Genomic DNA, 13,654 nt, shown 5'->3' with positions numbered 1-13,654 from the left:
TAAAGGATGTTGAACAGCTTTACAGTAAGCTCCCATGAGGCTGGGGTCAAATCAAGGCATGCTGTGAGACCAGCTGCAGGAGGTGGATCACCTGGGCTAAGTAGATGACTCTGGTGATCTCCTTCCCTTCCACAGTGAGGGGCTGCAGGATCCAGGCGCTGGGCAGGATCTCCCCTCGGACCATCTCCCTGCTGGGTCTCGGCATGGATGCATCATACACAGACTGAGCTGCCATGATAGACAGTTGCCCCTAGAAACAGCAGTGTGAGTTCAGCCTGTGTAGTGTGGCTCCACCAGGGACAGGCTCCAGTGCAGGCAGTACCGTGGAAAGACCAGCCTTTGAGGCCCTCCCCACCGCCACACACCATGTCCAATTTGCCCTCCTCCCCACCCAGAGGACGGGATGCCCACAGAGATTGCTTTTCACAACACGCCAGCCCAAGTTCCTCCCACATCTTTACCACCAGCAAGGCAGGCACCTCTTTGGCTTCCACGCAGACACAACAGAAATCCCGTGGCTGCTTCAGTGCACACACGGTGGTATTGCACACCAGATACACTGGAGGGGCAGGGATGCAGAAAGTCAGAAGGTGCCCTGTGACACCCCATCATTGTACAGCCTGACACCCCACTAGACCAAGCCTGAGTACCCAGCCTCCCAAGAGCGCTGCCTCTGTTCCCGGGGCTCACCCAGGTTGATGCTGTTGGTCACCCGCTGGTGCAGCCTTGCTGTCTGGACGGGCTTATGGTACAGGGGCCACAAGGTGGGGTCACTCACAGCTGCCCACACATGAGACAATGGCTGGGACACCACGCCAGCCCCCAGGAAGCCATGCCGGGTAGAAGAGAACATCTTGTAGTACAGCTGCACCTCCTGCTCCTCACCCTGATGGCTGGCAGAGACACCAAGGGTGGGGAAGAAGAGGACGGGGTAAAAACTGAGTTCTAGGGTCACAAAAGAAGAGTTCAGGTGAGGCACTCAAGGAAGCCAGGGTGGAGAAGGCAAAGGAAGAGACAAGGCCACCAGGGCTGCAACAATAAGACACTGTGCAAAGCAACTTACTTCCAGCCGGCTGCTGCCCAGCAGCTGAAGAGGTTGTTCAGGTTATCTGAGCAAGCAGCCATTACCTGGGGACACAGTGACCACACCCAGATTAGTGGGCACAGTTGGTACAAAGCAGGCCCTTGGACGAGTCCCTCAGGCCAGTGTTCCCTGAATTGCCCCTTTTGTAAAGATAGCTGCTGAAGAAGCCCTCGTCTGCCCTGTTCCTCCCCTCTTCCTCCTCCCTCCCCACCGAGCAGAGTCTGCTGCAGGAAACCTCACATCAGCCATAGAGAGGTCCACAATGTGCTTGGCCAAATCCTTGTATGAGGAGGAGAAGGAGGTCCCCAGGCTGGACAGGCTGGACGGGGAACAGCAGCAACTGCCCAAGGCGGCTCTGCGGCCTACAGTGAATAGGTGGAGGCTCCTGAGCATCAGGGCCTTGGCGCAGCACCAGCATCCTGAAGGACAGCAACCCCCCAGGATCTAGCAGACCTCAGCCCTGAAGTCCCCACACAAGGCAGGTACCTGCCCCACTACTCACTGTAGGCTAAGCTTTTCCAGGCAGAGCCAGCCAGATTCAGCTGATTGTTCCTCACTGAAGAGCGGCCCCGCACTTCCCCTATCCAGGAGTCTCTGGAATCAGGCAAGTTTGTGTCGCCCTGCAGAAGAGAAGATGCTCAGGACCAGAGCCAAGGGAGCAAGAGAGCAGAACACCAGAAAGCCAGTGCGGAATCATCTCTGCCTCTGAACTGCACAGTCTTCAACATAAAGGCTCCAGTGTAAAGGTCATCCCCACTGGGATTACAGGAAGCTGGATGCCCCCAAGAAGGCAGGAGCAATAGAAACCAGTCCCTGGAGAGTTTCCTTGCCCTTCAAGTCACAAGTTCAAGGTTGCTTGTAAAAGAGTTCCAACAGGGATCAGTATTAACTGGGGCCTGAGAGGTACCAGGGGTCACTGGATGAGGGGACCCTCTGCCCACTGAAGCAACTGGAATGAGGCCATGGCTGGAGCTGTGTTTAGTGTGAGCAGCAAACAAAGCCCAACTGGGAGGTGGGATGGGGAGGGAAAGTGATGGGCTGTGAAAAGCTTGACTTTTGGCCCCAGCCCCATGTCCAATGGCTAAGCCCAAGGTTGTAATGTGGAACCAGTTCCAGTCCAGTTACTAAATTGTGTCTTACTCTTTGCAGCCCCATGGACTGCAGCACACCTTGCTTCCCTGACCTTCACCATCTCCCGGAGTTTGCTCAAACTCATGTCCATTGAGCCAGTGATGCCATCCAACCATCTCATCCTCTGTTGTCTTCTGTCTCCTCCTGCCTTCAATCTTTCCCATCATCAGGAAATTGGGAGCCAGACCCCACTTTTACTGCAAGCAGCTCCTCAATGACACAACCCTTGACTTCCGCCGGATCTAACAGGCACTTACCATCCTACCTCTATCATAAGTTCCTAACTTTGTGCTGCTTTAAACACAAGAAGACGTAAACAGAGGTACTCTGTCTCCATCTTCACCTCCTTTCTTCTTCCTGCAACATCCAGTCTGCTTCAGACTGAGATACTTTGGCACCCTCTTAAGAACTTTTCACTACTGATCACCTCGTTCTTCACTTGTTGCCTCCACCTCTTCCTCTTCACTAGATTCTTCATATGAGCATTTAAGCATGCAAAGATTTCTCCCACCTTTAAAACCTTCCTTTATAGGCATCTTTGCTCTTCATAGACTTGAAAGGACTGTCGCCATTTGCCATCTACTGCCTCCATCCCCTCAGAACCCACTTGCCTGGGTCTAGCGAACAGGTCCCAGTCCACATCTTGCTGAGCACCTCCCTCTCACAGCAGCATTATTCATAGTAGGCAAAAAGTGGAAACAAACTAAATGTCCATCAACTTATGAATGGACAAATAAATATGATAATCATCCTGTGTGATATTTTTGACCATAAAAAGGAATGAAATTCTGATACATGCTACAGTGTGGATGAACCGTGCGTGGGTTCAAAAAAAGATACACTGGAGTCCTAACTCCTGCTCTCTATAAGTGTAACTGTATTTGGAAATAGGGTCTTTGCAGATGTAATTGAGTTACAATGAGATCCTACTAGATTAGAGTGGGACCTACATCCAATGACAGGTGTCCTTATAAGAAGGCCACATGAAGACATAGGGACAGAGAGGCACAGGGGGAGAAGCCATGTGATGCCAGAGGCAGAGGCTGGAGTGATCCAGTTACAAGCCAGGGACTGCCAGCCACTACCAGAAGCTCAGAAAGAGGCATGGAACTTTAGATTCTTCCCCTAGAGTTTTCAAAAGCAGCATGGCCCTGTTGACACCATGATTTCACACTCCCAGGGTCAAGAACTCTGGAAGAAGTTTCAGTTGTTTTAAGCCACTCTGTTTATGGTAATTTGTTATATCAACTGTAGGACATCAAGAAACCCTGGAAACATTATGACTGAAAGAAGCCAGTCACAAAGGACCACATATTGTATAATTCCATTTATATGAAATGTCCAGAATACACACATCCATAGAGGCAGGACGTAAGTAGATTAATGGCTTACAAAGAGTTGGGGATCGTGTGTTTGGGAAGTAATAACTAAGAAGGGTAGAGGGTTCCTTTTTGGGGTAATGAAAATATCCCAAAATTGATTGTGTTGATGGATATTCCACTCTGTGAATGTACTAAAAGTCAACAAGTTATAACAACAGCAACAACAAAAGAATAAATGAACTAAAGGAAGTGCTAAGAAAGGATGGGCATGTTAAAAGGGCATAAGACTCAATCTGAAAGAAAAAGAACTCCAAAAAATAAAATCTGGAACAATCTGGGCAATTAATAATGATAATACTGGATTATAACTCATAGAATGAAATATTTATGAGTTCAAACTGAACAAAATAAATAATTGGATAAATCTAAATAGGGAGAGAAATGATAATACTACCTTAAAGAAATACCAGAAGAATCAATAAATGTAGAAGAAATTAGGGAAATACAAAATTGCCATTAAAACACCACATCAATAATTTTTTTAGGCATACACCAATGGGTGCTAAAATAAGTGGGCAAAAATTTGAGATAAAATAGTATATCTGCATGGTCTCTATCTTTCCCATGATGTTTATTAATTATAAAGAGAAAAATATTAACGTTCAGTGGAGAGATTCTAGCCATTACCATAACTTCAAGGTTAACATCACTAACAAGACATAATGACATCAAGTACCCTCTGAAATACTGAGGATAAGGCATTGCATGGAATATACACCACAGTGCTATTTGTTGTTTCTCTGAAATTCTAAAATAGCCAGTATCCTGCATTTTTCTTTGCTTTGTCTGGCAACCCCAACCGAGAGGACACAGTTTCTGTGGTATTCTTGCCAAAAATGCATAACCACAATCTAATCAAGAGAAAACAGCAGACAAACACATCCTACAAAATTGCTGACCTTGAGACAAGGAAAAACTACGAAATTATCAGTGGAAGAAGGAATTAATTATTTTAAAGGGCAGAAATTAACAAGTTCAAATCAAAACTAACCTGTTAAGATGCTCTGTTTTCATTAAATGTTAAGTTAAAGATTCTCTTGTCTCCATTAAGTTGAATATTTGAGACTGGGGGAAGCATTGATTACTATTCTTTTACAGAAAGGTAAGACTCTTAGGCTGGTATGAGAAAAATCAGGTAAAACTACTATGAAAAGGATGTACTGCTTTTTCATTTTCTATTATCTTCTTTTCATTTCCAGAGTAGATATTTTTAGAACACACTTAGGGAAAAAATAGATGAGTTGTAGATACGTTTGTAAAAGACAAATGGGAGAAAACTGAAAATTAAAAATTTTAAATATGCCATCCCTGAGCCTATTTGTAGTACTTGTAGTCTATTTCTAGGTCTTCTAGAACCTGAAGAAAAAAAAAGGTCTTGACATTAATCAAGGCCTGTGAGGTTTAAATTATTGCCCTATCCACTCTACCTCCATTGTACAAAAACTTTCACAACCAGCCTGGGCAAGATGCAACAGTGTAGTAGTTTTGTATCCAAGGTTACTTCCCCCACAACACTTCAAGCAAAAGAAATGCAGTGGCAATACAAAGTCTGTAGCCTTTCCAATAAAGGTTTGTAAAACAGTTAAAAAAAAAAAAAAAAAAACTGACTTCAGAAGAGATGGAAAATCTAAAACAGAGGTTGGCAAACTTTTCTGTAAAGGGTATAGTAAGTATCTAAGGCTTTGTGGACCATTTTAATAGATGCAGCGACTTACCTCTATCACTATACCATAAAAGCGACCACAGAGAACACATAAAAAAATGAGAGATGCCATATTCTAGTAAAATGTTATTTACAGAAACAACTGGTGGACCAGATACAGCCAAAGGAGTTTGCTGAACTCTGATCTCAACAGAGCACTTTCCACAGAAGAAATTTTTCAAACAGCTTATCCTGCCAAACACCAGGCCTTGTCATTTTCACAGGATCATTATACTCCATTTTAAAAAATTAGGTAATTCTAAAAATATTTTAATCTCTCATCCCCAATTTCCCTCCCCCACCCACCTTAAATTATCCTGACTTCTTTACATCTTTTTGTTTGTATGTATTCTTACAAAAGGATTGTTTTACATGTATGTAGTTTTAATTTATACAAATTTTAGTTTTAATTTATACAAATAGTAATGTGTTTTACCTCACTGTTTCATAGTGCTTTTCATTCAGTACTTTGCCTAGGTGTTCATCCAATTTGTTAATTCTGACTCTTACACTGAATACAACAGTCCTGGCATAAGTCCTTTTGAAGGAGTTTACCATTACCACCATTACTCCTACCATAGTTTAGCCTCCGGCCAAGCTACATGGGGGAACATAGCCCCACCCATCAACAGAAAACTGGATTAAAGATTTACTGAGCATGGCCCCTCCCATCAGAGCAAGGACCAGATTCCCACACAGCCAGTCCCTCCTATCAGGAAGCTTCCACAAGCCTCTTATCCATCAGACGGCAGACAGAATGGAAACCACAATTACAGAAAACTAACCAAACTGATGGCAAGAATACACAGAAGAACTGTACAAAAAAGATCTTCACGACCCAGATAATCACGATGGTGTGATCACTCACCTAGAGCCAGACATCCTGGAATGTGAAGTCAAGTGGGACTTAGAAAGCATCACTATGAACAAAGCTACTGGAGGTGATGGAATTCCAGTTGAGCTATTTCAAATCCTGAAAGATGATGCTGTGAAAGTGCTGCACTCAATATGCCAGCAAATTTGGAAAACTCAGCAGTGGCCACAGGACTGGAAAAGGTCAGTTTTCATTCCAATCCCAAAGAAAGGCAATGCCAAAGAATGCTCAAACTACCACACAATTGCACTAATCTCACACACTAGTAAAGTAATGCTCAAAATTCTCCAAGCCAGGCTTCAGCAATACGTGAACCGTGAACTTCCTGATGTTCAAGCTGGTTTTAGAAAAGGCAGAGGAACCAGAGATCAAATTGCCAACATCCGCTGGATCATGGAAAAAGCAAGAGAGTTCCAGAAAAACATCTATTTCTGCTTTATTGACTATGCCAAAGCCTTTGACTGTGTGGATCACAGGAAACTGTGGAAAAATCTGAAAGAGATGGGAATACCAGACCACCTGATCTGCCTCTTGAGAAATTTGTATGCAGGTCAGGAAGCAACAGTTAGAACTGGACATGGAACAACAGACTGGTTCCAAATAGGAAAAGGAGTACATCAAGGCTGTATATTGTCACCCTGCTTATTTCACTTATATGCAGAGTACATCATGAGAAACACTGGGCTGGAAGAAGCACAAGCTGGAATCAAGATTGCTGGGAGAAATGTCAATAACCTCATACATGCAGATGACACCACCCTTACGGCAGAAAGTGAAGAGGAACTAAAAAGCCTCTTGATGAAAGTGAAAGTGGAGAGTGAAAAAGTTAGCTTAAAGCTCAACATTCAGAAAACAAAGATCATGGCATCCGGTCCCATCACTTCATGGGAAATAGATGGGGAAACAGTGGAAACAGTGTCAGACTTTATTTTTTGGGGCTCCAAAATCACTAAAGATGGTGACTGCAGTCATGAAACTAAAAGACGCTTACTTAGTTTAAACGTCTTTTAAGCATTTAAAAGACGCTTAGAAGTTATGACCAACCTAGATAGCATATTCAAAAGCAGAGACATTACTTTGCCAACAAAGGTTCGTCTAGTCAAGGCTATGGTTTTTCCTGTGGTCATGTATGGATGTGAGAGTTGTACGGTGAAGAAGGCTGAGCGCTGAAGAATTGATGCTTTTGAACTGTGGTGTTGGAGAAGACTCTTGAGAGTACCTTGGACTCCAAGGAGATCCAACCAGTCCATTCTGAAGGAGATCAGCCCTAGGATTTCTTTGGAAGGAATGATGCTAAAGCTGAAACTCCAGTACTTTGGCCACCTCATGCAAAGAGTTGTCTCATTGGAAAAGACTCTGATGCTGGGAGGGATTGGGGGCAGGAGGAGAAGGGGACGACAGAGGATGAGATGGCTGGATGACATCACTGACTCGATGGATATGAGTCGGGATGAACTCTGGGAGTTGGTGATGGACAGGGAGGCCTGGAGTGCTGTGATTCATGGGGTGGCAAAGAGTCAGTCACGACTGAGCGACTGATCTGAACTGAACCAAACTGATCACTTGGATCACAGCCTTGTCTAACTCAATGAAACTATGAGCCATGCCATGGAGGGTCACCCAAGACGGACAAGTCATGGTAGTGAGTTCTGACAAAACGTGGTCCACTGGAGAAGGGAAAGGCAAACCACTTTAGTATTCCTGCCTTGAGAACCCCAAGGAAAGTATGAAAAGGCAAAAAGATAGGACACTGAAAGACGAACTCCCCAGGTCAGTAGGTACCCAATATTCGACTGGAGAAAAGCAGAGAAGTAGTTCCAGAAAGAATGAAGAGGCTGAGCCAAAGTGAAAATAATGCCCAGTTGTGGATGTGACTGGTGATGGAAGTAAAGTCTGATGCTGTAAAGAACAATATTGCATAGGAACCTGGAATGTTAGGTCCATGAATCAAGGTAAATTTTAAGTGGTCATACGAGAGATGGCAAGAGTGAACATTGACATTTTAGGAATCAGTGAACTAAAATGGACCAGAATGGATGAATTTAACTCAGATGACCATTACATCTACTACTGTGTGCAAGAATCCCTTAGAAGAAATGGATCAGCCCTCATAGTCAACAAAAGAGTCCCAAATGCAGTACTTGGGTGCAATCTTAAAAATGACAGAATGATCTCTGTTCATTTCCAAGGAAAACCATTCAATATCACAGTAATCCAAGTCTATACTCCAACCACTAATGCCAAAGATGCTGAAGTTTAACAGTTCCATGAAGACCTACAAGACCTTCTAGAAACAACACTCAAAAAAGATGTCCTTTTCATCATAGGGGACTGGAATGCAAAAGTAGGAAGTCAAGAGATACCTGGAGTAACAGGCAAGCTTGGCCTTGGAGTACAGAATGAAGCAGGGCAAAGGCTAACAAATTTTGTCAAGAGAACACACTGGTCATAGCAAACACCCTTTTCCAACAACACAAGAGATGCCTGTACACATGGACATCACCAGATGGTCAGTACCAAAATCAGATTGATTATATTCTTTGCAGCCAAAAATGGAGCAGCCCTATAGAGTCAGCAAAAACAAGACCAGGAGCTGACTGTGGCTCAGATCATGAACTCCTTATTGCAAAATTCAGACTTAATTTGAAGAAAGTAGGGAAAACCAATAAGCCATTGAGGTATGACCTAAATCAAATCCCTTATGATTATACAGTGGAAGTGACAAATAGACTAAAGGGATTAGATCTGATAGACAAAGTGCCTGAAGAACTATGGACAAGGGTTTGTAACACTGTATAGGAGGTGGTGATCAAAACCATTCCCAAGAAAAAGAAATGTAAAAGGCAAAATAGTTGTCTGAGAAGGCCTAACAAATAGCTGAGAAAAGAAGACAAGTGAAAAGCAAAAGAGAAAAGGAAAGATATATCCATTTGAATGCAGAGTTCCAAAGAATAGCAAAGAGAGATAAGAAAGCCTACTTAAGTGAACAGTGCAAAGAAATAGAGGAAAACAATATAATGGGAAAGACTAGAGATCTCTTCAAGAAAATTAGATGTACCAAGGTAACATTTCATGCAAAGATGGGCTCAATAAAGGACAGAAATGGTATGGACCTAACAGAAGCAGAAGAGATTAAGAAGAGGTGGCAAGAATACACAGAACTATACAAAAAAGATCTTAATGACCCAGATAACCATGATGGTGTGATTACTCACCTAGAGACATACATCCTGGAATGTGAAGTTAAGTGGATCTTAGGGGAGCATCACTAGGAATATAGCTAGTGGTGGTGATGGAATTCCAGCTGAGCTATTTCAAATCCTAACAGATGATACTGTGAAAGTGCCAGCAAATCTGGAAAACTCAGCAGTGGCTACAGGACTGGAAAAGGTCAGTTTTCATTCCAATCCCAAAGAAAGGCAATGCCAAAGAATGCTCAAACTACCGCACAATTATCCTCATCTCACATGCTAGCAAAGTAATGTTCAAAATTCTCCAAGCCAGGCTTCAACAGTACGTGAACCGAGAACCTTCAGATGTTCAAGATGCATTTAGAAAAGGCAGAGGAACGAGACATCAAATTGCCAACATCTGCTGGATCACAGAAAAAGCAAAAGAATTCCAGAAAAACATCTACTTCTGCTTCATTGACTATGCCAAAGCCTTTGACTGTGTGAATCACAACAAACTGTGGAAAATTCTTAAATAGATGGGAATACCAGACTACCTTACCTGCCTCCTGAGAAATCTGTATGCAGGTCAAAAATCAACAGTTAGAACTGGACATGGAACAACAGACTGGTTCCTGATTGGGAAAAGTAAGTCAAGGCTGTATATTGCCACCTTGCTTATTTAACTCATACACAGAGTATACCATGTGAAATGCCGGACTGGATGAAGCACAAGCTGAAATCAAGACTGCAGGGGGAAATATCAATAACCTCAAATATGCAGATAATTTGACCCTTATGGCAGAAAGAGAAGAGGAATTAAAGAGCCCCTTGATGAAAGTGAAAGATGAGAGTAAAAACCTGGCTTAAAACTCAGTACTCAAAAAGTAAGGTTATGGCATCCAGTCCCATCACTGCATGGCAAATAGATGCAGAACAATGGAAACAGTGACAGAATTTATTTTCTTGGGCTCCAAAATCACTGCAGATGGTGACTGCAGCCATGAAATTAAAAGACGCTTGCTCCTTGGAAGAGAAGCTATGATAAACCTAGATAGCATATTAAAATGCACAGACATTACTTTGCCAACAAAGGTCTGTCTAGTCAAAGCTATGGTTTTTCCAGTGGTCATGTATGGATCTGAGAGTTGCACCATAAAGAAAACTGAACGCCAAAGAATTGATGCTTTTGAACTGTGGTGTTGGTGAAGACTCTTGAGAGTCCCTTGGACAGCAAGGAGATCAAACCAGTCAACCCTAAAGGAAATCAGTCCTGAATATTCATTGGAAGGACTGATGCTAAAGCTAAAACTCCAATACTTTGGCTACCTGCTGCAAAGAACTGACTCATCTGAAAAGACTCTGATGCTGGGAAAGGTTGAAGGTGGGAGGAGAAGGGAACAACAGAGGATGAGATGGTTGGATGACATCACCGATTCAATGGACATGAGTTTGAGTAAGCTCTGGGAGTTGGTGATGGACAGGAAAGCCTGGCGTGCTGCAGTCCATGGGGTCAGCCAAGAGTTAAGACATGACTGAGCGACTGAACTGACTGACTTTTACATAGTATTACAAATGTGCATTGACCACATCTTATATATCCATGACATTCTCTCAGTTCAGTTCAGTTCAGTTGCTCAGTCGTGTCCGATTCTTTGCAACTCCATGAATCGCAGCACGCCAGGCCTCCCTGTCCATCACCAACTCCCAGAGTTCACTCAAACTCATGTCCATCGCTACTGGGTTCCAATTCATTATCACTTCAAATAATGCTTTAGGAAATAATTTCATACATGTTCCCTCATAATCTTGGCAAGCACTGCTGGGTCATAAGACTTTATAAGGTTCCTACGTCCCCAAGACCTGGCATCATCTGACTTTAATCTGACAATTCAATAGGAGTAAACATTTCCATTATCTTTGTAACTATTCCTAAACATTGAAAAAGAAAATTTCAACCTTTTTTTTTCTATGAAAAGTATAACATTGATACAAAAATCTGAAATATACTGTAAAAACAAAAACTACAGGAAAAAAATTCATTAAATACTGACACAAAATTCTGAATACAATATTAGCAAACAGACTCTGAATGTACATTAAAAGAAGATATCCTACGTATAAGTATATAAAGTATTATAAGAATGTATGAATTAATTATTAGCCCCCAGATCTTTAAACACTCATCTCTAGAGACTCTGAAATAACCTTCTGGATAAGAATACTCTATAAAATAGTAATAGATAAATGCTTCCTTAGTATTGCAAAATACATCTGTTTCAGCTCAAATGTTAGCGTTCAGCTTAAATGAAGGAAATTCCTGAAGAATTCCCACTAAAGCCTGAAATAAGAGATGAGGATGTTTACTGTCATCACTATTATTTTATTTATGCTGGGACATAAGGTTCATTCGGAGAAGGCAATGGCACCCCACTCCAGTACTCTTGCTTGAAAAATCCCATGGACGGAGGACCCTGGTAGGCTACAGTCCATGGGGTCGCTAAGAGTCGGACATGACTGAGCGACTTCACTTTCACTTTTCACTTTCATGCATTGGAGAAGGAAATGGCAGCCCACTCCAGTGTTCTTGCCTGGGGAATCCCAGGGATGGGGGAGCCTGGTGGGCTTCCGTCTATGGGGTCGCACAGAGTCGGACACAACTGCAGCAACTTAGCAGTAGCATTAGGTTCATTCAATTAGAAAAGAAGAAGAAAATAGTGGTTCAAAAATTAGAAAACAAATGGTCAAATGATCACTATTTGCAGAGGATGTGGTTGTATATCTTAAAAAAAAAAATCAAGGGCACAGCTTCACAATATGGTAAGCACTAACCACATATGTTTACTGACCATGTGAAATGTGGCTAGTGTGACTTAACTGAAATTTTAACATAATTAAATTAAGCTACCTGTGTTAGTGACTACTGTATAAATGTACACCTAGAGAATCAGTCAAAAAACAGTATGGGCACAAAATTAACACACAGCATTCAACTTAACTTTCATAAACACAAGAAAACAACCAGACAGAAGACATAAAGGAAGAAGAAACCTATTTATAACAGAAATAAAAAAGATAAAGTAAGAAGAAATCTGATATGTAATTTTAGAGACACATGAAGGGAAACTTTTAAATCATAAAAAGGACTGAACCTTCTATATTCTTGGTTAGGAAATTACACAGGATAAGATGTGATTTTTCTATAAGTTGATTTATAAATCTAATATAGCCCCATTAAAAATACTAAGAAGTTTTTATAATTGAGCTAAACAAGCTAATCCTAACTTTCATGTAAAAGCAAACAAGAAGGAATATATTACAGAGCTTCAGAGTTGGTGAACATGTGATTTGGGGAGGGTGGTGTTTGTGATTTGAAATTACATAATAGAGTAGCACAGGAATAAGCTTGTGGTAGGAGGGAGAATTTAAATTTTACTCTATTCAACAATCATTATGGGGAGGAGACAAGATGGTGGAGTAGAAGGACTTAACCTTACCTCCTCTCTCAAAACACCAAAATCACACCTGCTGAACAATCATCAATAAAAGACTGACATATAAGACCAGATGAACTTAATTTATAGAACATTTCATCCAAAAGCAGCTGAATACACATTCTTCTCAAGTGTATACAGAACCTTCTCCAGGGCCACAAAGCAAACCTTTGCAAATTTAAGAAAACTGAAATCATATCAAGCATCTTTTCTGACCATAATACTGAGATTAGAAATCAACTACAAGGAAAAAAAACTGTAAAAAACACAAACACATGAAGGCTAAACAATATTATTCAGTGACCAATGGATTCCTGATGAAATTAAAGAGGAAATAAAAAAATACCTAGAGACAAATGAAAATGATCCAAAACCTTTGGGATGCAGAAAAAGCAGTTCTAAGAGGGAAATTTATAGCAATAAAATCTCACCTTAGGAAATGAAAAATCTCAACAACCTTATCTTACACCTAAAGCAACTAGAGGAAGAACAAACAAAACCTAAAGTTAGCAGAAGGAAAGAAATCACAAAGATCAGAGCAGAAATAAAACAATAGAAAAGATCAACGAAACTAAATGCTGGTTCTTTGAAAAAGAGAAACAAAAATGACAAACCTTTAGCCAGACTCAACCAGAAAAAAAGGGAAAGGACTCAAATCAATGAAGTTAGAAATGAAAAAGAAGTTATAATTACAAAAATAGAAAGGATCATAAGAGACTACTACAAGCAACTATATGCCAATAAAATGGACAAATTCTTAGAATGGTACAATCTTCCAAGACTGAACTAGGAAGAAACAGAAAATATGAGCCAGACC

At 41.6% G+C, this 13,654-nt stretch overlaps 1 protein-coding gene across 7 annotated transcripts in view; it reads right to left on the bottom strand.

Moving 5' to 3' along the window:
* Positions 1-13,654, bottom strand: part of STARD9 (StAR related lipid transfer domain containing 9) — a 140,154-nt gene that overhangs the window by 21,327 nt on the left and 105,173 nt on the right. For 5 of the 7 annotated variants that reach the window (XM_061430908.1, XM_061430910.1, XM_061430911.1 and 2 more), the window contains 6 exons: positions 1,587-1,704; positions 1,325-1,446; positions 1,064-1,128; positions 691-893; positions 462-559; positions 92-250 (listed from right to left, as the gene is read on the bottom strand). In XM_061430908.1, the coding sequence (XP_061286892.1) occupies positions 92-250; positions 462-559; positions 691-893; positions 1,064-1,128; positions 1,325-1,446; positions 1,587-1,704 (765 nt within the window). Of the gene's footprint in view, positions 1-91; positions 251-461; positions 560-690; positions 894-1,063; positions 1,129-1,324; positions 1,447-1,586; positions 1,705-13,654 lie in introns of those variants that run through there. The other 2 variants (XM_061430909.1, XM_061430912.1) reach the window with 2 other exon arrangements.

The sequence above is a fragment of the Bos javanicus genome, chromosome 10, assembly GCF_032452875.1.
Source record: "Bos javanicus breed banteng chromosome 10, ARS-OSU_banteng_1.0, whole genome shotgun sequence".
NCBI lineage: Eukaryota > Metazoa > Chordata > Mammalia > Artiodactyla > Bovidae > Bos > Bos javanicus.
The sequence above is the reverse complement of the archived record's forward strand: the minus strand, read 5'-3'. Positions and strand labels throughout refer to the sequence as shown.